This window comes from Panthera pardus, unplaced genomic scaffold (assembly GCF_024362965.1).
Source record: "Panthera pardus isolate Hobbes unplaced genomic scaffold, ASM2436296v1 HiC_scaffold_8, whole genome shotgun sequence".
Lineage (NCBI taxonomy): Eukaryota > Metazoa > Chordata > Mammalia > Carnivora > Felidae > Panthera > Panthera pardus.
The window spans coordinates 80772440-80798286 of record NW_026527013.1 but is presented as its reverse complement, the minus strand read 5'-3'; the positions used below and the strand labels follow the sequence as shown (position 1 = coordinate 80798286).

Below are 25847 nucleotides of genomic sequence, written 5' to 3'. Positions count from 1 at the left end.
GCACCTGGTTAGTTCAGTTGGTACAGCATGGCACTGATCTTGGTGTTGTGAATTTGAGCTCCACATTGGGTGCAGAGATTACTTAAAAATAAAATCTTAAATCTTGGAAAAAAGGACAAGAGTCTAAATGAAGACTGTTAAACAGGGACAATAAAATTCTTACTTAGAACTGATATCTGTTCCACTGGTAGTTGTGTCTTTTCTTCTTGTTTTTGTTGTAAGCTAAAGCTGAATGGATTTCTAATCGATACACCTGCCATACTTCATGGTGCCATATGATACCTATCCTGATGTCTTAATTGGAAGCAAAATAACACAAGAGAAGCACAGACATCTATGCCTTAAAACTCTGACCATTCATAGTAAGAGTTCACTCAGTTGTTTACCATCCATACTACAAGTTCACTCATGCTTTATTCAGGACTGGCTGAAAGCCAGTGATATTAGGTCAGCGTTTTCTCTCCTGAATATGCTGATGTTCTTACTCAGCTGGAGTTTTAGAGGAGAGAATTTCACAGTCTGCCATCCTTTAATTGATAAAACTGTTCCTCTTTGTTGCTTGTGTAAGTCAGCATAGGTTCACAAAGGTAAAAATGAAGCTGAACTCTGTAACAATCAGAGAAACAAAAAATAGTCCACATCACCCTTTTGGGGAGAAATTCTGGAGACAGAATACATTGGAAACCAGGAGGCTTAGTTTCATTTGTGCTGATCTGCAAGAGTGCCTCAAAAATAAAGGGACAATAAAAATGCTCCTGCATCTAATTACAAGATTTAATGAGAAAATGTGGATAATTCTTTCCACTAGGACAAGATTACCTCCCTGTGTCTTTTCATTCTACCACCAAGAAGGCTAGTAGGCTCTCTATTATGCCCCTGGTAAAATGGATAACACTATAATGTAACTCATGTTTCCATAGTTCTTTCTTTTTCTTTCTTTCTTTTTCTTTCTTTCTTTCTTTCTTTCTTTCTTTCTTTCTTTCTTTCTTTCCTTCTTTCTTTCCCTCCCTCCTTCCTTCCTCCCTCCCTCCCTAGTCAGTGCACATGCACACAAAGGGGGAGAAGGGCAAAGGGGAGAGAGAGAGAGAATCATAAGCAGGCTCCATGCTCAGCACAGAGCCTGATGTGGGGCTCAATGTGGGGCTTGATGTGGGGCTTGATCCCATGAGCCTGGAATCATGACCTGAGCTGAAATCAAGAGTTGGATGCTCAACCAACTGAGCCACCCAGATGCCCATTTCCATAGTTCTATACTTAGTTCATAGTATAGTTCCTTTGCCTCCTCCTCTCTTGTTAATCTCACAGATAGCTGAGGATCTGTTTTCCTGACTAGGTTGGAAGCCTCTCTGCAAGAGGAGATCATATCTTGTTCATCCCTGTATCCCCTAAAGCACTCAGAACCTTCTGTACCTCACAGAAGCACCCCGTGTTGTTGCAGGACATCATGGTTTTCCAACAGCTAGGTTACTTTATTTATTGAGTTGAGGCCATTTGGAAGGCTATCATGGATCCTTAACACTGTGTAATGGAGATAAAAAAAACCCCAGAGGCTGAGTTGCTGACTCCAGGGTCACACAGTTACTAAAAAGCTAGCAACTAGGCCTTCTGATCTCTACTTTGATGTCCTTTCCTCTATACCATGTCCATTAAAGGCACTTAAAGAATGTTAAATAAAATGAGCACATGAGTGAGGTTTCTCAATTGGGCAGAAGGCAAGTTTTACAAAACCATAGTTCCTTACATGCGGTAATGAACACAAAGTTTTTAAGTTATTCTCACTTAAAGAAATCACTCTTCCTGCATTTCCCCAGAAACTCTTTCAAATCTCCATAAAAAAGGTTCTTTTATATGAAAGGCAGATACACATAGCCAACACAAAGTGAGAGAATACCCCTCTCTCCCCCCCAACACAAAGTTCCTTCAAGGCAAATTCACCTAGGGACTGAGCCATTTTCAACAATTGATCCCATTTCTTTAAGAATAGTTTGATAAATTAGACAACGGGTGTCTGAAGTCTCACTACCAATATGCCACAAGAGAAGACAATGCACCGGTATTTACATTTCTTAAAAACTGAAGCAATACTCAACTATTTTCAAGGACCCCACAGAGAAGAATACCTCTGCAGGGCTCATTTCCACAACAGAAGAGCAACTCAAAGCTGGTTTTGGTTGGATGCCATTCAAAAGTATATTCATCTGCAAAACGACATGTAAATGAATCTAAGCCTCTCTAATATCATCTCTTCTTGGGTTTTGTTTTTGTATCAAAGAAACGTTTGCTGGAGTTGACAATCTTGTTGATATTATGGAATTAAAGGAGGCATTTTTAATTCACTTGTTATTTCTAGAATGTTATGTATCAAAACAGAAATAACCATGCTATCTTAGTGGATTATACAAAGTTTACATTTACTGGAAACAACAATCTGACAATAAAGAAGTTTTTGGTTTTTTTTAAGTAAAAATTTGCAGTCCAACTACCTAAAGATGATCACTGCTAACATTTTCGTATAAATACTTCCAGACTTCCTTATGTTTATACACACATAAACACTCACTTTCCTTTCTTTATTTTTTCTTTTTTTAAAGTTTCTTTATTCTGAAAGAGAGAGCCTATGCAAGGGGAGGGGCAGAGAGAGAGGAGAGACAGAATTCCAACCAGGTTCTCAGCAGACTGCACAGAGCTGTACGCAGGGCTCGAACCCCATGATCATGAGATCACAACCTGAGCCGAAATCAAGAGTCAGACACTGAACTGACTGAGCCATCCAGGCACCCTCACTTCTCTTTCTTTTAAAAAAATTATTACAAAATCATAATAAACCTGTTCTTTTTTTCTTTTTACAACTATTTCATTGACATCTTTCCATATTGAAAAAATGTTGAGAATAAGCCAATCTCCAATTATGGAACTCTCTGGAGGTTGCTTCCATTTTTCACTGCTATAAACAATGTTTCTATAATATGCATCCTTATATATCTTTGTGTACTGGTCCAATTATTTCCTTAAGATAGATTCCTAGAAGCAGAATTGCTGGGTCAAAGCAAATTTTAAAAATGAGCATTTACTACGAAGTTGCCCTTCAAAAACGTTGTAGTGGGAAATCCAGCCTTCCAGTTATGGAATGAATAAGTCACAGGAATAAAAGGCACATCATAGTGAACATAGTCAATGATACTATAACAGTGTTGTATGGTGACAGACGGTAGCTATACTTGTGGTAAGGATAGCATAATGTATAGAGAAGTTGAATCACTTTGTTGTATACGTGAAACTAATGTAAGTAACACTGTGTGTCAACCATACTCAAATTAAAAACAAAATTAAGAGCTTGTGGATTTCGAAATAGCTAGGGCACTCCTTATTTTATCTTGTTGAATTGGCAATCAAAGGTGAGGCAAGAGGAAAAAATACATGAGGAATCTTTGAAATTCTTTTTTTACCCTTCCAACTATGTGCAGCCATGTACATTATTTACAGTGTAGTTAAGCAGGGTCATTTTAGGACTTTTAAAGGATCTTCAGGCCCACGGGTAGCTGTTGGTTACGTGTCCAGCTTTGGCTCAAGTCATGATCTTGCGGTTCATGACTTCAAGCCCCGTGATGGGCTCTGTACTGACAGCTGAGCCTGGAGCCTGCTTCAGATTGTGACTCCCTCTCTCTCTGCCCCTCCCCTGCCGCAAAATAAATAAACATTAAAAAAAATGTAAGACTTTTAATCTTTGGAAATTCAATTACACATCATGGCAAACATATTAAAATACACCCACATCCATTATATATTTTTCATTACAAAAACCTCCAAATAGATTTTATAATTTTGCCTTTAAATTTTATTTGCTACTAGTGATGCATGTAATTTATGTTTGGTTGTAATTATTCAGCACATTCAGGAATCTGACCGAAAAATTATTTCCAATATCATGAAATTTTATGAATATTTAAATTTAGCAGTTAAGGGAGTTAACATATATTGTGTTTTGTAGATATTTAATTTAAATTTATTAATCCTACTTTTGCAATTTGCTTATCATATTTTTGAGATAATATTCATTTCCTCAGTTCCTGGACTTTTTCCAGGCCCCTGAAAAGCTTTGAGGCCCTGGCATGTGCCCAAAATGACTAATGAAAGAACTTCCTAGGAAGAGGCAGAGAGAATGTAAAGGTATTAGAAGAAGAAAGAGCTTGACTTGGTGGGAGTAGAGAGAAGGAAGACCACGGTGGTTGGGATGGTCAACTGGGCCAGGTCACCCAGGGCCTACCACGGAGATTTCATGAACTGCTGTCCATAGAAAGTAATTTTCTCAGCCTATTGAACTTCTGCTTCAACAAACCACACATACCATGAATCTAAATCATCAAATGTAGAATTCTCTGGTTAATTTCTTTCGTGGTGTGTTTACTCTCTTACTTCCAAAATCTCACTTAGCTACTACTTAGTCCAAATGAAGATTTTTTAGGGAAATCTAACTTTGGAGAAATAAATGACTTAAAAATCAACCATGTGGACATCAACAGGACATGAGTCTTGGCATATGGCTATTTTATTCATTTCTTTGGCAGGTCCTATGGCTTTGTCCTTCAATATATATCTTCAAGTGGTCCATTTCTCCACTACGTCATTCTGTTCCTAGCATCATTATAAGCACATGTAGATGACACTGTTAGCCTCCAAGCTGAGCTCCTTCTACTGCTTCACCTGTTACCCTCTATCATCTGTTCTCCAAAAAGCAGCCACAATTATTTTTTAAATATAATCACATTATATTACTCCTCTGCTACAAATTATTTACTCACTTCCCATAACACTTAGGATAAATTCCAAAATTGCTATATTGCTCTATAAGGTACTAATATAATCTATCTCCTTCCTGCCTCAGGGCCTTTGCTCTTGCTGTTCTCTCCACCTGTGATGCTTTCCTTGCACCCTTTTACATCATTGTCTTTCATTCTTCTGCTCTGTTCTAATGCCTCCAGGAGGGCTTTACTATCTTACCTAAAAAAGTTTCACTCTCCACTTATGCTACCTCACATTCCATTCATTTATTCTCACAGCACAAACCACTTCCTGAAATATTATTATGCATGATTACTTGTTTACTGTTGTTATTCCCCTCCAGAATGTAAGCTCTGCAAATAAAAGACTTTTCTATCTTCATCTCTAAAGCCTACTGTGCTTCCTCCAGCACAAATAGTGCCAGTAGTGCAATCACTATCCAGTCAAATGTATAAATTAGTCTATCAGTGAATGAAAAACTTCATGTAATGAAATCCTTATGTTGAAAAAGCCTAAAAAGTAGACTCTATTTTAGAAAGTCATTTATAAATCTATTTAGGGGAATGTTCAATTATATTACCAGTTTGTTGGAGGCACTGATACTCCTGGGTACTGAAAGTACTCTTTAAATAGCTGCTGAAAAAAGCAGTAAGTGACTTTTCAGTTTGTTACTCAATATATTTACTTTATCTATCTGCTAAGCTTCCTGGAACAATCATTTACTGTGAAATGGTGGTTGAAGTGGCTCTTGGGAGCCACCTCACCACAAATAGCTTCCTTCAGCACACAATTTAAATTGATTTACTGTTCTTTGTAATTGTCCCTGTAAGGAATAATCCCAAGAAAACTCTAGGCTTACTAGTAAACTATTTAAACTGACAAAATCTCTACAAAAGATATAGGTTGATGTTCAGTGAAAGAAAATCCTAAAGAAATTCACTTGGCTGTGTCTTCTAATGGAAGAAGCTGGTGGCATTGATAAAATTGAGATTGCAAATTCATGAGAACACTCAGGTTTCCCTGACTGCTTTCAACATTACTGAGAACGATTTTTGTGAGGAAGAAGAAAATGGCACAATATTACCAGCCCTGGACCAAGATCAGAAATTCTCCAAACTGCTTACCAAAAGAATACTAAGACCCCATAACTTCCAAGCCAAAGACCAAATCTTAAAGGGTAACTTCTTTAAGAACTCCTATGACTTGGCATACCACAGGTGTAAAGCCTTTTAGACTGAACATTAATAAAATTTTTGACAAATAAAAAAAAAATTAGGCTTTTCCAACATGAGGATTTCATTACATGGGACACTCACCCTAAAGCTGTTCTCTTCCTTTTATACCTATATTTTCCTGCATCTCCAGGGCTGACCATGCCACCTGGGGCTCGTGTGAAAAACCAGGCTTCCCAAGTCCTCCAGCACAACACTAAATACCACATAATGTTATCCTTTTTTCTCATGCCTGTTGTTATTCACAGCTAATTTCACTTCTTGTGTGTTGCTCTTTTATTTTCTCTCTACTTTCAGGACAAACCTAAGGAAATATCTCTCCCTAAAAACTGACCCTAACATGACAAGTGCTATTTATTTTCTTGTATAAAGAAAAGGGAGAGCTTTTTCTTTCTTTTAAATTTTAAATTTATTTATTTATTTTGAGAGAGAGAGAATGCGCGACAGAGTGAGCAGGGGAGGGATAGAGAGGGGGAGAGAGAGAATCCCAAGTGGGTTCTATGCTGACAGCACAGAGCCCGACATGGGCTCCACCTCGCAAACGGTGAGATCATGACCTGAGCTGAAATCAAGAGTCGGACACTTAACTGACTAAGCCACCCAGGTGTCCCAAGAAAAGAGAGAGCTTTAATTAAAAAAACAAAATTAGACATAACAAGGAATGAGTAACTTCTGTTTTAACACCCATGAAAGTACCTAGGAAGCCTTTCAACATTTCTATGTCTCATTGGTCTCTAAATCTTCTTTTAATTAAATCTGCTTCTCCTCAAGCGTCATGAAAAATGAAAACTATAGCTTTTCTTTTTTCTATTTTTTTTTACTTTTATGTTTTTCTATCTATTTTACTTTAACTTTTGCTAGTTTTTATTGAGATATAATTGACATACCCTGTTGTATTAGTATACAACACAATGAGTTGATATATGTATTTACAGTGAAATGATCACCACAATGTTTAGTTGACATCAAATCACTTCACATAGCTACAATTTTTTTTTCCTTATGAAGAGAATTTTAAGATCTACTCTCTTAGCAACTCTCAAATATACAATACAAGCATACCTTGTTTTATTATGCTTTCCTTTATTGTACTTCCCAGATATGTTTTTTTGGTTTGTTTGTTTGTTTTAAACAAATTGAAGATTGTGGCAATCCTGTGTCAAGTGAAGTTCTACTGGAGCCATTTTTCCAGTGGCATTTGCTCATTTGGTGTCTCTTTGTCACATTTTGGTAATTCTCACAATATTTCAAGCTTTATTATTATTAATAGATTTGTTGTAGTGATCTGTGATCAGTGATAATGATTTACTGAAAGCTCAGAGGATGGTTATCATTTTTTAGCAATAAAATATTTTCAAATTAAGGTAAGTACATTGTTTTTTAGATATAATACTATTTATTTCACACTTAATATGCTAAGTATAATGTAATCATAACTTTTATATGCACTGGGAAACCAAAAAATTCATGTGAGTTGCTTTTTCGAGATATTTGCTTCATTGTGGTGGTCTGGAACTAAACCTGCAGTGTATCTGAGGTATGCCTGTATGGTACTATTAACTCTAGTCATCATGCTGTATGTTAAACCCGTAGAACTTATTTATATTATAACTGAAAATTTGTGCCTTTTGACCACCTATACCCATTTCATCCACTCCTGCCCCCCTCAGCCACCACACCACTAGTAATTACCAATCTGCTCTCTGTATCCGTGAGTTAGTTTTTTTCAAGGTCAATCCAAGTTACTATGAATGGCAGGATTTCCTTTTCTTTTCTGACTGAAAATATTTTATTGTACGTATAAACCACATTTTCTTTATCCATTCATCCATGGATGGACACTTAGGTTGTTTCCATGTCTTGGATATTATAAATAACGCTGCCATGAAACATGAGAATACATGTATCTTCTAAGAAAATGATTTCATTTCTTTAGATATATATTCAGGAGTGGAATTACTGGATCATATGGTAGTTCTATTTTTAATTTTCTGAAGAACCTCCATACTGTTTTTCATAGTGGCTGCACCAATTTACATGTCCACCAACAGAGCACAAGAGTTCCCTTTTCTCCACATCCTCATCAACACTTGTTATTTTTTGTCTTTGTGATACCAGCCATTCTAACAGGTGTGAGGTGATATCTCATTGTGGTTTTCATTTGCACTTCTCAGATGATTAGTGATTTGTGCACCTTTGCACACCTGTTGGTCATTTGCATGTATTTCTTGGAAAAATATCTATTTACTTCCTCTGCCTATTTTTAATCATCTTATTTTTTTTTTTGCCATTGAGTTGTATGTATTCTTCATTCATTTTAAATATTAACTCCCTGTTGGATATACGATTTGCAAATATTTTTCCCCATTCCATAGGTTGATGGTTTTCTTGGCTGTGAAGAAATCTTTTAGTATTATATAGTCTCACTTGTTGATTTTTTATTTTGTTTCCTTTGGTTGGTGTCATATCCCCAAAAATCACTGCAAAGATCTATGTCAAGATGCTTACCATCTATATTTTCTTCTAGGGGTTTTATGGTTTCAGGTCTTATGTTTGAGTTTTTAATTCATATTTTGAGTTATTTTGTGTATGGTATAAGATAGTGGTCCAGTTTCATTCTTTTGCATGTAGCTGTCCAGTTTTTAAATATTATTTACTTAAGGAACTGTCCTTTCCTCATTGAACATTCTTGGCTCTTTTGTAAAAAATGAATTTTTTTTAATGTTTATTTATTTTTGAGAGAGACAGAGACAGAATGCGAGTGGGTTAGGGGCAGAGAAAGAGGGAGACACAGAATCCGAAGCAGGCCCCAGGCTCCGAGCTGTCAGCACAGAGCCCGATGTGGGGCTCAAATTCTAGAGCCGTGAGATCATGACCCGAGCCGAAGTCCAATGCCCAACTGACTGAGCCACCCAGGCGCTCCTGAATATTTTTTTACACCCATGCATGGGTTTATTTCTAAGCAATCTATCCTGTTCTTTGTAGATCTATGTGTCTGTTTTCATGCCAATACCATACTATTATGATTACTGTGCCTTTGTAATACAGTTTGAAACCAGGAAGTATAATTCCCCCAGATTTGTTCTTCTTTCTCATGAGTGCTTTGGTTATATTGCTCAGATTGCTTTTGGGGTCTTTTGTGGTTCCATAAATATTATAGGATTGTTTGTTCCATTTCTTTGGAAAATGTCATTGGAATTTCAACTGGGATTGCATTAAATCTGTAGATTGCTTTGGCTACTATGGGCATGTAAACAATATTAATTCTTCCAATCTATAAACATGGAGTGTCTTTGTATTTATTCGTGTCTTCTACAATTTCTTTCATCATTATCTTATTGGATTTCAATGGACCTGTCTTTCACCTCCTTGGTTAAATTTGTTCCTAGGTATTTTATTCTTTTTGATGCAATTGTCAATGGGACTGTTTTCTTAACTTCTCATTCTGCTAGTTCATTTTTAGTATATAAACAATTGATTTTTTATCCTGCAGCATTACTGAATTTGTTTACCAGTTCTTACAGTTTATTGGTGAAGTCTTTAAAGTTCTTACAGTTTATTGGTGAAGTCTTTAAAGTTCTTACAGTTTATTGGTGAAGTCTTTAAAGTGTGTGTGTGTATATATATATATATGATATCATGTATATCATGTACATATATATGTATATATATATGTATATATATGATATCATATGCAAATAGAGACAATTTTACTTCTTCCTTTCTGATTTGGAGTCTTTTAGTTCTTTTTCTTTTTTTAATTGCTCCCACAAGGACCTCTAGTACTATACTGAATAAAAGTGGCAAGAGTGAGCATCCTTGTCTTGTTACTGATCTTACAGGAAAAGTTTCAGCTTCTCACCATAAAGTATGATATTAGCTGTGAGCTTCTCAGATATGGCCTTTATTATGTTGAGGTACATTCCACCTATACCCAATTTGTTGAGAGTTTTTATGATAAATGGATGATGAATTTTGTCAAATGTTTTTTCTGCATCTATTGAGATGATCATATGATTTTTATCCTTACTTTTGTTCGTGGTAGGTACATCACAGTGATTGATTTGCACAGGTGGAACCATCCTTGCATCCCTGGAATAAATCCCATGTAATCACGGTGTATGATTCTTTCAATGTATTGTTGAATTCAGTTTTCAAATATTTGGTGAAAATTTTAGCATCTGTGTTCATCATGGATATTGGCCTGTGATTTTCTTTTCTTGCAGTGTCTTTGTCTGGTTTTGGTATCAAGGTAATGCTGGCCTCATAAGATGAGTTTGGAAGTGTTCCATCCTTTTCTATTTTGGGGAAGAGTTTGAGAAGAATTAATGTTACTTATTCTGTAAATGTTTAGTAGATTCGTTAGTGAATCTGTCTGGTCCTGGACTTTTGTTTGTTGGGAAGTTTTTGATTATGGATTCAATCTCCTTACTAGTAATTGTCTGTTCAGATGTTCTACTTCTTCATGATTTAGTTTTGGTGAGTTGAATGTTTCCAGGAACTTATCTTTCTTTTAGGTTGTCTAATTTGTTGGTGTATAATTGTTTACAGTTCTCTTATGATCCTTTTTATTTCTGTGGTATCAGTTGTAATCCCTCTTCAATTCCAATTCCTTTTTTTTTCTTTCTTTCTTTTTTTGGGGAGAGGGGAGTCTAGCTAAAGGTTTGCCTGTTTCATTTATCTTTTCAAAAAGCCACTCTTGCTTTCATTGATTGACTTTTCTACTGTCTTTTTAATCTCTATTTCATTTATTTCTGCTCTGATCTTTGTTATTTCCTTCATTCTGCTAACTTTGGGCTTAGTTTTTCTTTGTCTGCTTCTTTGAAGTGTAAGTTAGGTTGTTTACCTGAGATCTTTCTTGTTTCTTAATGTAAGCATTTATTGCTATGAATTTTTTTTTGCACTGTTTTTTGCTGCATCTCATACATTTTGGTATGCTGTAATTCCATTTTCATTTGTCTCAAGATATTTTTTAATTTTTCTTTTGATCTTCTTGACCCATTGATTGTTATTTAATCTCCACACTTAAGAGTTTTCTAATTTTCTCCTTGCAAATAATTTCTAGTATCAAACCATTGTGGTAGAAAAAGTTGCTTGATATAATTTCAATCTTCTTAAATTTATTAAGACCTGTTTTGTGGCCTAACATATAATCTATCCTGGAGAATATTTTAGAGTATTTTGTGTGTGCTTGATAAGAATATGTATTCTTTGCTTTGGGATGGAATGTTCTGTAAATATCTGTTAAGTCCATCTAGCCTAGTGTGTCTTAGATTCAATATTTTCCTATTGATATTCTGTCTGGATGCTCTATCCATTGTTGTAAGTGGGTTAAGCCCTCTATTATTATTTTCTATTTCTTCCTTAAGGTCAGTTAATATTTGCTTTAAATATTTAGGTCCTCTTATGTTGGGCACATAGATATTTACCAACATTATATTCACTTTTTGGATTGACCCCTTTCTCATTATATAGTGACCTTTTCTGTCTCTTATGACAGTTTTTCCCCTAAAGCATATTTTGTCTGATATAAGTATAGCTAAACCTGCTTTCTTTTGGCTTCTACCTGTATGGAATATCTTTTCCATCCCCTCACATTCAGTCTGTGTGTGGTCTCAAAGCTAAAATCAGTCTCCTGTAGGCAGCATATAGTTGGATCTTATTTTTTTTTATTCAATCAGCCACTCAATGTCATTTGATTGGAACACTTAGTCCATTTACATTTAAAGTAATTATTGATAGGTATGGACTTACTATTGCCATTTGTTAATTGTTTTCCAGCTATTTTTAATTCATTAGTTTGTTTTTTCTTAATTTTCATTCTTTTCCTTTGTGATTTAGTAACTTTCCATAGTGGTATGCTTAGATTCCTTTCTCTTTTGTGTATTTACTATACAGGTTTTTGCTTTGTTGGTACCACAAGGCTTACATAAAACATCTTATATTTGTAATAGTCTATTTTAATCTGCTAATAACTTAGGTTTGAATGTATACTAGAGAGCTCCACATTTTTACTCCCTCTACCCACGTTTTATGTTTTTGATTTTATGATTCGCATCTTTTTATCTTGAGTAGCCCTTAACAAATTATTATATCATTATTTTTGCTACTTTTGTCTTTTAATATTCATTCTAGGTTTATAAATGATTTAACTACCATCACTACCATATTTCAGTATTCTGAATTTAACCATATACCTTCCTTTACCAATGAGATTTATATTTTCAAAGATTCTTCTGTTACTAATTAGTGCCATTTTGCTTCAGCTTTCAAAATTTCCTTTAATATTTCTTGTAAGGCCTGCCTAGTGGTGCTGAACTCCTTCAGCTTTTTTTTAATTTTTAAGTAGGCCCCATACCCAATGTGGGGTTTGAACTCACAACCCTGAGATCAAGAGTCTCACGCTCTACTGGCTGAGCCAGCAAGGCACCCCTGAACTCCTTCAGCTTTTGCTTGTCTGGAAAACTATCTCTGCTATTAAAACCAACTGCCAATTCTAATATGCTATAACAACCATCCCCTGCAGTTGTATACATTTTGACACCGAAACCTTATATATATGACAGCAATGTCCTTACCACCTGTATACCTCACCAGATTAGACAGAGGAATGTCAATGTCCCTTGGTAATGTCACTAATAGTATTAGTCAGATAATATTTAATAAACCTCAATTAAAATGATGCCTTTAGTGATCTTAAAATATATATAAGAAGTTTTAAAGGCTATTTTTAGAACATAAAGCAGATAGAGGTTCTGATAGCAGATACCATGCATGGAAGAAAGGAAAGTACTACAAATAATTAAAAGCAATTCATTTCTCTACAGAAAAAAAGAGCTCTATGATGACACACTGTAAAGTGATTTATAGTATACTGACTGTAATTCTTCTAATGAAAAAGGAATTGTCCAAGTTTTCCCTGGAGAACACTCAGCAGCAACAATCCATGCACATGGGAAGTCATGAGTTAGAAAATGAGAACCACATGAACTCACAGCTGGGAAAAGCCAACAATAATTAATTTAACACCAGCCATTTGTAGAGAACATGTATACATTTCAAAATTTCCCTTGAGAGAAAGAGGGTCATTGAAGGTTTGAGGCTACATACTTAACATCTTCAAAGAATGTTTAGTTAATAAGGTAATATGCTCCAAAGGTCTTACACTAAAATTATAACATTTTAGGACTAGAGGTTAGGATAAATAGTTGGCCAATACCATCACTTGAATTTCAATATTGTAACAAGTGTTTCTGAAACACACTGCCAAAGTGAGTTCACGTTGAACTTGAACAATATATTCCTCAACAGCAGCAAAGAGAAAACAACGTCATTAAAAGGGGTTTTATTCTGACTCATTGGCTAAGAAAATGGGAACAGTTTGAGATCTTCCACATTGTTTCATTTTAATGAGCAGCAAGAATTTTTCATGTCCTTATTAAAGTGGTTAATGTATTTCTCTAGTCTCATTATCACTGCCAGAGTGTACTCTGTTGTTTCATAACCAAGACAACTCCTTCGCGTTTCAGAGAAGATCAGAAAGTCAAATCTGGTTGCTCACATGTGGTTGTTAATAAAACTCCCACGGTGCTGTTTAAGGTGCCCATGGGGATTGTACAATTATTTATATTTTCTTATGGTTTTCTATAATTACTGTGATTGTATTTTCACAAAGTAAATGTATCTCCACCAATTAAAGCAGTGGTGGGTTAAGAATATTCATCAGACTTGTGTGAAAGGATATTGTTCTTAGGGTTTTGATCAAAGCACAGAAATTAAACTGCTCTTATCATGCATTCAACCCAAGTGTTGAATTAAAATGCTCAGCAACTTTGGAGTTTATTTGAGCAGATGTTAACTATTTATGAAAATAAACACGATACAGGACTTGCATTCATGATATGACTCTTTGTTGTATTAAAAGTGCTGGAAAAAAAATTACCACACAAATCTTGAGGGATACGGTTTATGGTGTATGACCAACTTGAACTGCTGTTAATTCAGGTCGATTTAAATTTTCAGAAGCATATAATTCTAAGAAATCTCACTTTGGCTTACATCTTTGTATCTTTTTATTTTACGTCACCTCTTTGTTTTCTGTGAAGGCTCTGGGACTAAGAAAGAATGTCCATAAAAACCAGCATTGGAGGCTATCAGATAGAAAACACGTAATATAACCTTTCATACTTTGCCATATAGAAATTTCATTCTATCTAGTTCCACAGTGCTTGCAGCAAAAGTGACCAGATGCACTTCCATTCCATTAGCTGTCATTTTGATGCTAGAATTTTAGCCTGCTGTGTATGAGATGTGAGTTCCATGCACAATTCCCATCAAAGGTAATTTTCTGTGCAACGGTGTGTAAAATTTACCTCTCATTATGATAAGGTCACCGATGGGTCATTTATGATATGCTCTCTGGAGACAAGTGCAGTGAAGAGCTTTCGGTGATATTCGTCTGGAGAAATTAAATTGGTCTGACCATGACTCCACAGAAAGTAAAACTCTCTTAGAAAATTATTCCTCAATCATGTTTAAAGTCCCGAAGGGACCCACAGAGGGGCAGTTTGCACACTGGTGCAGGCTATGGGTTTTGGAATAATGTAGACTTGAGTTTTAATCTAGAGTCCCTGAGCCTAGAAGCCCTACATAATCCGGCCTCTGCACAACTCTTGGTGTCTATTCCTCACCTTTGCTCCCTCCCTCCCTGGGCTTCCTGATCCTTGAATATACCATGGTCACTCTCACTTCTGGAGTCTTTGCACTGTAAATTTTCCTAGTTGGAATGTTCTTCCATCAGATCATCATGTGGCTAGAATTTCCTTTTTCTTCTCTGTTCTAATCAGTGGACTATATCATATCCACCATCTGAACTATCTGAACATAGTCTCCTCCTTTGTACCTTAGGTAGCCGCCTCCCAACTCCAGTTAATCACTATTGTGTCATCCTACTGATGTTCTTGAAGTACTAATCACAGTCTTAAATTACTTATTTACTGATTATTGTATAATTAAGCTTGCATTTGCCTATAGGGGGGTTAAATCTAAGATGGGTTATCTTGACTAGGATATCCCACAATCCTGAAACCCCAACAACATTAACTATATGAGTTACTGGTCCAACATTGCTTAATAAGATGGATTTAAAAGGAGATCTTAGTTAATAAATTAAAGATGAAAAAACCTCCTGGACTTTATGTAAGACAGCATGAAAACAGAACTACTCATGAGAAGTAGTATTTTAATAAAATAGTCATTAGAGTGATTTCACATTTTACCATGATCGTGGTGGGCCTCCATGAAGGGAGAATATGGTAGTGACTTTAGTTATTAACACTTTTTAAAGAGGGGTTTTATATGTAACTGTGGGAAATAAAAATTTGAGATTAAAAACTATGGTGAAATTTTACATTTATTTAAATCTATCAGTATTTTGTTTTCAGTTCTGCTTCCCAAGATATCTTACCTGTAGACATAATAATGACTTTTGAAATGGTTCGTATTCAGTAAATATTTGTCAGCAAATGAGTAAGAGCTGGGTGAACCAGAAGATCATTCTTATGTTCCAATCCTTAATGTAAATTATAACAACAGCAGAGATGAAATTCTTACCAAAGTGTCCAGTCGTGGCCACAGTACGGCTGAACATTTCCAAGGTAGAATCCCAGAGACTGAGTGACCTCCACAAGATTGGTAAAGTCGAGGCTAATGCTGTTGAAAAGGACAGATGTCATGATAATCTCATCAATGGCCCATACATCTTCTCCTTGCAAAGAATGATACGGTTGCCACCATCTGAACTGGATTCCAAACTGTCTTGCATCATCTGGTAACTCTACGGAGATTATTCTAAAAATAAATAAATAAATAAAAGTAAAAATTCAGATTACTTTGGTATCTTAAAATACAAACGTTCACAACAGCATATTTTTTTCCCGTAGTATAGCATTAAAAAAATAGTTCTCCCACTATTATAAACATTCTTCTGAGATTTCCAATTTCCTGTCTGACTCAAACGAAGTCTTCCAAACCCATCAAAAAATGTGACTGCTTGCATTCATCTGCTTTCAGAAAAGCTAACTCAATAAAACACAGTTGTTGTCAAAGTGGCAGGATTTGTCTTAGTCTGAAAAAGGAGCTTGGGCATCTTGTTACACATATTACAGTTTGAGGCTGGTTGGAACTGCGGCCCTTCCTAATTCCTGTCAGTTGAACACAGTGTATGAGGTGACTTGCTGTGTCATGGTGGCCATGACAACAAACCTGTATGTGACAAATGGGGAAGAAAATTAAGAATAATATCTAATTTCCAGGAGCAATTACTGTACACAGCAGCAGGAACCATACATTAATTGCCACTGCAACGACATCTGCTTGAAAGCTCCATAAATCACATTCCATGCTGCTCACATCCATACACAAGGTGAGACATGAAGCAAATGGCAAATGGAACATTTGTCTCCATCAATGTACAATTAAACACCAGGAGAGGTGTTAGCAGTAAACACATGCTAAAGGGACTGAGTCTTTTTCCTAGTGAGCAAAGGAAAGCTCCCTAAGACAGGTGACTAGTTGGGTAACTTAGAAACAAATTATTTAAAAACTTCAGTGTCTAAGGCTGGAATGAATTAGAAATTAGATTGATTTTCATATTTGTATTGTGTTTCTTCTTATTGTGTCAAGAAATGTTAAAACCATGGAAATGTAATTTCTTATGTAGAGTTATTAAAAATAATGCCTATTTTCTCTTTAAATAATTTGTATATGGAAATATGGGATAGAATAACATGATCTTCATCACTATTAATTATACAAATGACCAGTAAAAAACAGGCAGAATTTTTTGCAATGGGAGAAAACGTACTTTTCAAATAAGGAAAAATCATTATTCAAATATAGAAATATAAATTTAAAAACAGTGCTTAAATTAAAAAGACAGAGCAGTAATTTTTATGGTTTTTAAATACTTTTAAATACTTTTGGTCTTAAAAACTTTAAATCTGTGAATTTTTTTTACCCATGTGAATTTATTAGAAGGAAAGAATAAATTTTAAATTGAGTATTTTAGTAATTTTCACTTTAATTTCTTTTTTTTTTTTTTATTTATTTTTGGGACAGAGAGAGACAGAGCATGAACGGGGGAGGGGCAGGGAGAGAGGGAGACACAGAATCGGAAACAGGCTCCAGGCTCCGAGCCATCAGCCCAGAGCCTGACGCGGGGCTCGAACTCACAGACCGAGAGATCGTGACCTGGCTGAAGTCGGACGCTTAACCGACTGCACCACCCAGGTGCCCCAAGCTTTAATTTCTAAATATTTTTATTAAATACTCAAATAACTATATTTATTTATATTAACATACCAAATATGTAAAGAAATTAATTAAACTATATTCAAACTGGCTCAATAATGAAAAAAATCATGCATTAATTTAATCATTTAATTTGATCATCATGTTATTAGAAAATTATGATTTTCCTTTATAATAATTTTAAAAGCAGTTACTATTCTCTGATGAAAATAAATATAATTTAAAAATAACAACTGAGGGGTGCCTGGGTGGCTCAGGTGGTTGACTGTTCAACTCTTGATTTCAGGTCAGGTCATGATCCTAGGGCTGTGGGATCAAGCCTTATGTCAGACTCTGTGCCAAGCATGGAGCCTGCTTGGGATTCTCTCTCTCTCTCTCTCTCTCTCTCTCTCTCTCTCTCTCTCTCTCTCTCTCTCCCCACCTCAGCCCCTTTCCCCAGCTTATATGTGTGCACTCTCTTTCTTTAAAAAAACCCCAAAACCCAAAAAAGTAGAATTTTTCAGGCAACTTTAAAGTTTATTTTCCTTTATTTCCTTATTTTAGTGGATATACATACATGTGTGTGATAACAGTAATTGAAATGACCAATATTTTCCTTGGCAATGATATTAAGACTACAGGTCTGTAATCAGACTGTTGGGTTAAAGTCCCCACTCTGACACCTAATGGTTAATAACTTTGCAGCTGCAGGGAAGGTACTCAACTTCTATGTTCCTCAGCACCTTCATCTGTGAAGTTGGAATAATATCCTTATGCCAAAGTCAGATACACTTTTTGGTTTTTCACTATCATGTCTTAGCATCTAGAATAGTATCTGGCACACATCAAAAACTCAACAAATTCTTGCTGCATAAATGAAGTACACGTTGTCACTATACCCTGATAGAAATTTGAATACTGAGACACAAAAAGGTTGAATATTCTCTCTAATGTTAAGCAGCTTTTAAGTGGCAATGCCAGGAGCTGCACCTAGACAGCATGGCTCTCGAGCCTGTACTCTTAACAATTACTTCCTATCATGAGGTGGGGTGGGAATCTCTGTTTCCACCACTCTGCATATGGCATCAGCTCATTACAATACCTTTGGAACCATTTGATCAGAAGATTCCTGGATGGGAACCCAGGGATTTGGGTCAACTTTCTGTATCGTTCTTCCTTTTGGGGTAGATACTAAGCTCATAAATTTTTGTAATCAAATACAGCAATCAAAACAAAAATAAAATAAAAATAGGCTTTATAAAAATTTTAGAATAAGAAACAAGCCCTATAATTAAGACAAATCTAGAATAATTTTAGTTTCAGCAGTGATATAAAGTTTTACATTGAAAATGCCAATTAGTTCACAACGTTCTAGTCAGTTTGAATTAAAAGATTAACTTAGATAAATGTATAGGCTTTAAAATTTATAAATAGAAAGCAGACAGAGTTCTTTTACTTACTGAGTGACTCATAGGGAAAAGAATTATTAGAAATTGGCCGGAAGTAACAGTGGTTAGCTAACTAGAATATCTAATTTATGGGTCATACTTCATTTTGGAACAGCCATGGCAGGAAGGGACAATGTGGAATTGACAGTAGTTACAGACAGCAATTTAGACTGAAGAAAATACAGCAAATGGCTAAAGGCATCAAGATACATTTAACTCTCCTGTGAAGAATTTACATGGTTTGTATTATTTATCATGTAAAATATAATTTAGTATCCAGAATAGATCAAATTCTACTTCTGCCATGTCACTTTTATTAATATTTGTAAGAAAGAGGGGGATGGAGGAAGAGTCTCACGGGCAGACATACATACAATTGAAAATAAAAGTGTTCTTGACACCTCTACCATGTTCTCTTTTTAAAAAAAATCTCCACTCGGATCTTAATCTTTCAAGCTATGCACATACCTAGTTCTGGAAAGCCATGTTGATTCTGCTTAGAAGAAAAATGTTGCTGTCAAATGGCAGGCAAGATTAAATGCACCTTTGCAATAGCACATTTAATGTGTAATTATTTTTCATATCAACAAAGATTAATTAAATTTCATGATAAAGATTGATTATTGAATTTTGGAGCTGTCCATCTTTGTTAGAAAAAATTGTGTTTTAGACCAAGTTAACTTAGGACAGTGATATTTTCGTCCTGCTTTCATTATTATCAACCTGCTTTTCATTTAATTGTCTTTTAATGTTTTCTATGGAGAGTCTGTGAAGTGTGTTTTTGGTATTCATATTGTCTACTGAGTGAGAAAGTTGAGGTTAGCCTTTCACTTACTTTTACAGGGAACACTCAACACATCTCATGTGTTTTTAAATTTTATAATGTAAACAATTACAACTCATGACAGTTGTTAGCTATTTTCTCTGTTACATGCTACTTTCTTTTCTATGAAAATTAAATTTCTCATTTGTTTACAAACACTTAAGTATAGGGACTGCTCTAGGCAACAACTTTCAGTATATAAAGTCTAGCATCAGTGCCCCTGTCTTTTTGCCACAGTGCCAATGCAAACCTCAGTGCCCCAAACCCTTGCTCTCTTTTATATTTCCCTGTGATCAAAATGTACTTCCAGGAAGGCAAATGGTGTTAGTTCTTCACTAACTATGAATGTAGCCATAGTGTTACCTCTTCTAGTGGTATTTAATTTTCCCATCCTCCTCTTGTGCAATTTTTTAAAGAATTTCAGTGAGTAGGTCAATACTGTCGTAGAAGGGGAGACGGCCCTCTGGGCATTGCTAAAAATGTACCACCAGTGGTGATTACTATTCTGACAACATGGAAGGATGCCTCTGCTTCAAGTAAAACTTAAATCTCACAATTGCAACTATAGATTATGAAATGTATAAGCTAAAGAAAAACAGAAGTGCCCTGAAGAAAGAACTTTAAAAATATCCTCACCCTTCAATCTTTGGAAGGGACTCTACATATTACATGCAAATTTTAAATACATACTTGTTATCCGGTTTTAGAATTATTGTCTCATATGATTTATTATAACATATTATAATGTATTGCTAACAAATAGTTGTTAACAGAGTTTATAATTTAGTGTCATATCAAAATCATATCTAATAGGCTGCAGTATAGTTGAATAAGGAAAATAGTGTTAACTATTTTTCTCTTTCCTAGGCATCAAAATATTTCCCTTAGATGTATATTTCAAAATATGAGAACAAATTTCTTCAAATTATCAGAAATCAGTAAGACAAATGAAATAGAAGAATGTGGCTTGCTAGTTTTTTATTACAAGACACAGTAATCTTTGTCCTCACCATCTCTCAATGGAAAAATATCTGATCTACACCAGTTGACTGATGATTTCCCCAGGAAGGAGATATCACTCTAATCATTTTTCCAAATGCTTTCCAACATACCTGGGCTCATGATAGTTGAGATATGAATAGTGCTCCAAGAGTTTCCAAGTTATCCCATTATCGTAAGAATAATGCAGTAAAACTCCTTCACCAGGCTGGTCAGGGGCTCTGCATGTGCTCAGAACAGACTTGCTCCCTAGCCTCAGTGTGAACTGGAGAAACCTAGATATGAATTGTCTATAATTAGCGTATGCATAAACATTTGTATCATAATGTTCATTTTGGCTTATAAAGAATTTCAAACAAATTTAAATGAATTACTCAAAAGCTGCATGTTTCTACTCATCTCTTATAAAATGTAAGTAATTTCACTGTGAGATGTATGAATATGTGTAGAAGATGAGGTCAATGCACGTTTATATGCAGATATATCCATGCAAAACATGAGTATATATTTATACATACTTGTATACTATGCACTTGTGTACATACACTTAAAATGCCAATCATTCCTTTACTGCATTATTTATGAGGCACTGGGGGAAGGGAAGATGTAGAATAAATCTAATCAGCCTCTGCAAGCTGTCAAATAAATAAAACTACATAAATAATTAACTAGCCCTTGGCTTAAGAACAGTTTTGATGCTAACATTTCATATGTTTAAAAACCAGTCAGTCATTAGTATCTTAAAGTCGTCAGTAAGCCTTTTAATTTATTAAAAACTAGGACAAATTAACCCTATAGCAACTAACTGTAAGCTCTCTCTAGATTAAAAATCGAAAGATGTACATATCAACAACAACAAAAAAAGGAAAATAAATAGATCTAAATTCAATCATTAGCATCTGGTTTCTATATGTATTCCACCCTGCCTTAACTCACCTGGACTGTGAGCTGTCAAGGAAAGACGTAATGAGCTGACGCCTTCCATCTTTGTTGAAAACCAGGGCCTTACCACTGGCCAAGACACCACAACCAAAGCTGACTTCAGCACCACGGATAGAGTAAAAGTTATGGTAAGAGGAGAGCCTGGAACTGCCGAAGCTTTCAGAAATAAACATTGGGAATGTCTGGGATGCCATCTCACAGGCTGGGCCAGAAAATCCAGGGTCACACCTGAAAGAGATATCACGAAATATATATATTTTTTAAATCTTCTATTTTTCTTTTTTAAAAATGTTTTTATTTATTTTTGAAGGGGAGAGAGAGACAGAGCATGAGTGGGGGAGGAACAGAGAGAGAGGGAGACACAGAATCTGAAGCAGGATCCAGGCTCTGAGCTGTCAGCACAGAGCCCAATGCGGGGCTCAAACCCACGAACTGTGAGATCATGACCTGAGCCGAAGTCGGACGCTTAACTGACTGAGCCACCCAGGCACCCCAAGATATCATGAAATAATATCTTAAGCTGTTGGTCCTTACAGAGATCCATGAATCTAATTCAAGGAGGAGGAAGTCCAGGGGCCAGCATTTGATTGAATGATAGGTGAGGCTCATTAGTCTCCGGAAAATACCGAATCTGAAGACTTGATAAAGTCAATTGACTGAAATATTACAAAAGAATATAGTCTTTACACAGCCCTGCTATAAAAAGCTTCTGATTAAAACAATAATTCAGCACTCATCTTTAACCAATGCCAGTGATTCATCTGTGAATGCATCTACATCTGTGCACATTTCCAATGTAAAGTTTTTGTAAAAGTTATATTATTACATATATAATTTTATTCATAATGATGTTCATTAAATTCATAAAAGATAAATAAAAAATACTTCCAAAGATATCTAGAATAAATTTCCTCTAAGAACAAATGTAAAAATACACATTATGTTTGTGATAGAAATTATTTGAAATATTTGGAAAAGATTGGAAAATAAATCTATCTTTATTTCAAACTTAGGTTGACATTATAAGGGGAATGTGAACACCTTCACCTAGATAGATGTCCTTAGCAGAACTGTGCTGCCCCACGGTGGAATCCCAAATTAGTAGTGCTTCAAGAAAAAGAACAAAGCAAAATAAACCCCACACAACTTGTCTCCTACCATATATATGTCTATATATATCTATATATATATCTATATATATAGATATATATATGTATATATATATTTAAAGTATTTTTTAAAATGTTTTTAATGTTTATTTATTTTTGAGACAGAGAGAGGCAGAGTGTGAGTGGGGAAGGGGCAGAGAGAGAGGGGGGCGCAGAATCTCAAGCAGGCTCCAGGCTCTGAGCTATCAGCACAGAGCCTGATGCGGGGCTCAAACTCACGGACTATGAGATCATGACCTGAGCTAAGGTCGGATGCTTAACCGACTGAGCCACCCAGGCGCCCCACCTTCTACTATATTTATATTAGGACACTCATCACAGATAACTCACTAGTTGAATATCAGAAACCTCTTATATTTTAAGGCATTTACATATCAGGAATTAGTTTTAAATTCTTTATTTTCATTGTACTATTTCTTTTTCACTATATATATACTATGTCACCCATTATAAAATAAAATTGGTGTCTTTTTTTGGGTGGGGTAAGGAGTGCTCATCTAAGCATTCAAAACTTCCTAAAATTGGAAGCATTTATAAAGCAGTGTAGGACCAATGAAGTGATATTATGGCATAACTTTGAAAGCTACTTCTTTAGCACTGGTGTATCAAATGTGTATTGGATATTCTGAGGGAGAAGGTTTACAGTTGTCATCATGTTATCAAGGAAGTTGGACCCTACTACAGCATGAAGTCTGAAGGTTGTCTTGGCGTTAGGGATGGGATTAGGAAAGAAAAACAGTATTTATGGAGCATGCAAATAAGCCTCACACAGTTTGCTTCTTTCCCATGTTATCTCATTGATTTAAACTGTGAATAGCCAAGTAATTTCCAAGAAGGATAAACAAATTAGCTAAAGAAGACACATTTTGACATTGGAGAACTATACGTGTATTACCACGGCATTTCAGGGCAAATGCATTTCTGTGTATCTTAAATGTGTCTTCTTAGGACCACTGTTTGGACAGAAATTGGTGATCATTTAGAGAAGACTCACACTGGAGTCAGTTCCCATTTAGTGGTTTTGGAAGTGTACTTTTAATCAAAAGTTATATAATTGGGATACAATGTTGATAAGGATTCCATTCATATATTTAAAAATACATTTGTAGTCTTTGTTTTGCAGTGAAACAGTAGGGTAACAGGAGATTTCAGGAATGGCATGAGGCTCTCCTGATTCTAAATATATCCTCTGCAGGTTTTTCTACCCATCCTCAAGTGTAGCATTATGGTCACCTTGAATGTCAAGATAAAAGGATGCCTTCTGCCCTTCTCACTAGAACCTCTAACAGGGGTGGGCTTATCGGAATAAAGACTTATCAGTTTAGAAATCCAGGCCTGAGTATTGCACACACGCAAAAACATGTTAGGCAGCAGGAGAGGTGGAATCCTGGTAGCAAATAATAGCAGTGATGAGGGGAGCAAAGTGAGAAGAGAAACAAAGCTGCAGGGGCCCCAAATTCAAGCATCTGTTTAAGAGAAATAAATGGTATCGAATATAAATTCCTTTTCTATGCAATTTTGTTCATGCTTGACAAAGCATATATTGCCGGAAAAGGATGTAGTAGTCACCAGGGCACCTGGGTGGCTCAGTCGGTTGAGCATGTGACTTTGGCTCAGGTCATGATCTCCCAGTTAGGGAGTTCAAGCCCGCATGGGGCTCTGTGCTGACAGCTCAGCGCCTGCAGCCTGCTTCGGATTGTGTGTGTGTGTGTGCCTCTCTCTCTTCCTCCCCTGCTCAGGTTTTGTCTCTTTCTCTCTCAAAAATAAACATTAAAAAAAATTTTTTTAAAAGGATGTAGTAGTCAAACAGCGCAGCCACAGATGAACAAAACCATTGAATATTATGTAAAATGTCATCAGAAATAGGGAAAAAAAACTCAAGTTATAACTGGTGAAAATATTCTGCAAAACCTTAGAAGGAGGAAAAGGCCATGATTGTTCAAAATGATATATGGTGTTAAAAAACAAACAAAAAACCAATGCCCAAAGGCATAACAGGGCCATTCAGATTTCTGTTTGCATCCATCATGAGTGACACAGGTGGTTGCCTTAATAAAACCACTGAATGCTAACAGGATATTGTACATGAAAAATGAAGTATGAAGTAGAATTACTGTAATTATAGATGGGTTTTTTAGAAATAGCACTTTTTTTTTAGAAATAGCACTTTCTATTTTCATTAATAAAAGCAGTTGTCATTTCAGATAATTTGTTTTCAGAACTTTTCAGGACAACTTTCAGGAATTACAAAGATGTCTGGCATTCTTGTGTTCATTTTATTTGAAATGCACTTAAGGAGAGGATGGCCTGGATATGGACAATAGATGAAGATAATAACTTGAGGAAAACACCAGATAATGCTTCACAGATCTAATGAGTCAGTCTTTTGGGGTGGGAGTTGGTGGTTTTATTCAGAAGCACAGAGACACATATTCACTGGTTTTTTAAATAATTTTTTTAAAGTTTATTTATGTATTTTGAGAAAGAGAGAGAGAGAGAGAGAGAAGGAGAGAAAGAGAGAGAAAGGGAAAGGGGCACAGAGACAGGGAGAAAGAATCCCAAGCAGGCTCTACACCATCAGCACAGAGCCCAATGCGGGGCTCGAACCCATGAACCATATCATGACCTGAGCCGAAATCAAGAGTTGGGTGCCTAACTGACTGAGCCACTAGGTGCCTCTTCACTTTTGGAATATGAATAGGAACTTTTCAATTCTTTAATACTTTCTATGGTGCAGAGTGACTTCTTTGTTAATTAAATTCACTGCAACATAGTTAAGAAGTTAACGTGACCCTCTATTCTCAGTGCTGACAAGTGTCTTGCCTCATACATATAATTTCCAAATGATCAGGCAGAAATTCCTTTTATGAGTTCTCCATTAATTAATTACTACTCTTTTTGTTTGGAGGACAAGAACAGACAAACTAGATGATCAGTTGTTGAAAACTTAGCTGTATAACCAAGATTGTCTGTGGTTTTGGGAATCTCCCAAATATTTTATAATTAAATGTTAATATGGGAATGACATAATACATATGAATACCAATTCTCATTATAAACATAACACAATGCTTCAGTGGTGACTAGATATTAACTATTTATATATAATTTCAGATTTCATATTCAACATCATTATCATGTAAAATACTTTATATATCATTTTGAA

General features: G+C 35.6%; 1 protein-coding gene across 3 annotated transcripts in view; it reads right to left on the bottom strand.

Annotated features, from left to right (window-relative positions):
- RELN (reelin) overlaps positions 1–25847 on the bottom strand; it is a 525148-nt gene that overhangs the window by 143629 nt on the left and 355672 nt on the right. For all 3 annotated transcript variants that reach the window (XM_019451245.2, XM_019451247.2, XM_053898155.1), the window contains exons 18-20: positions 21507–21740; positions 20684–20845; positions 15624–15860 (exon numbers count right to left, since the gene is read on the bottom strand). In XM_019451245.2, the coding sequence (XP_019306790.2) occupies positions 15624–15860; positions 20684–20845; positions 21507–21740 (633 nt within the window). The remainder of the gene's footprint in view (positions 1–15623; positions 15861–20683; positions 20846–21506; positions 21741–25847) is intronic.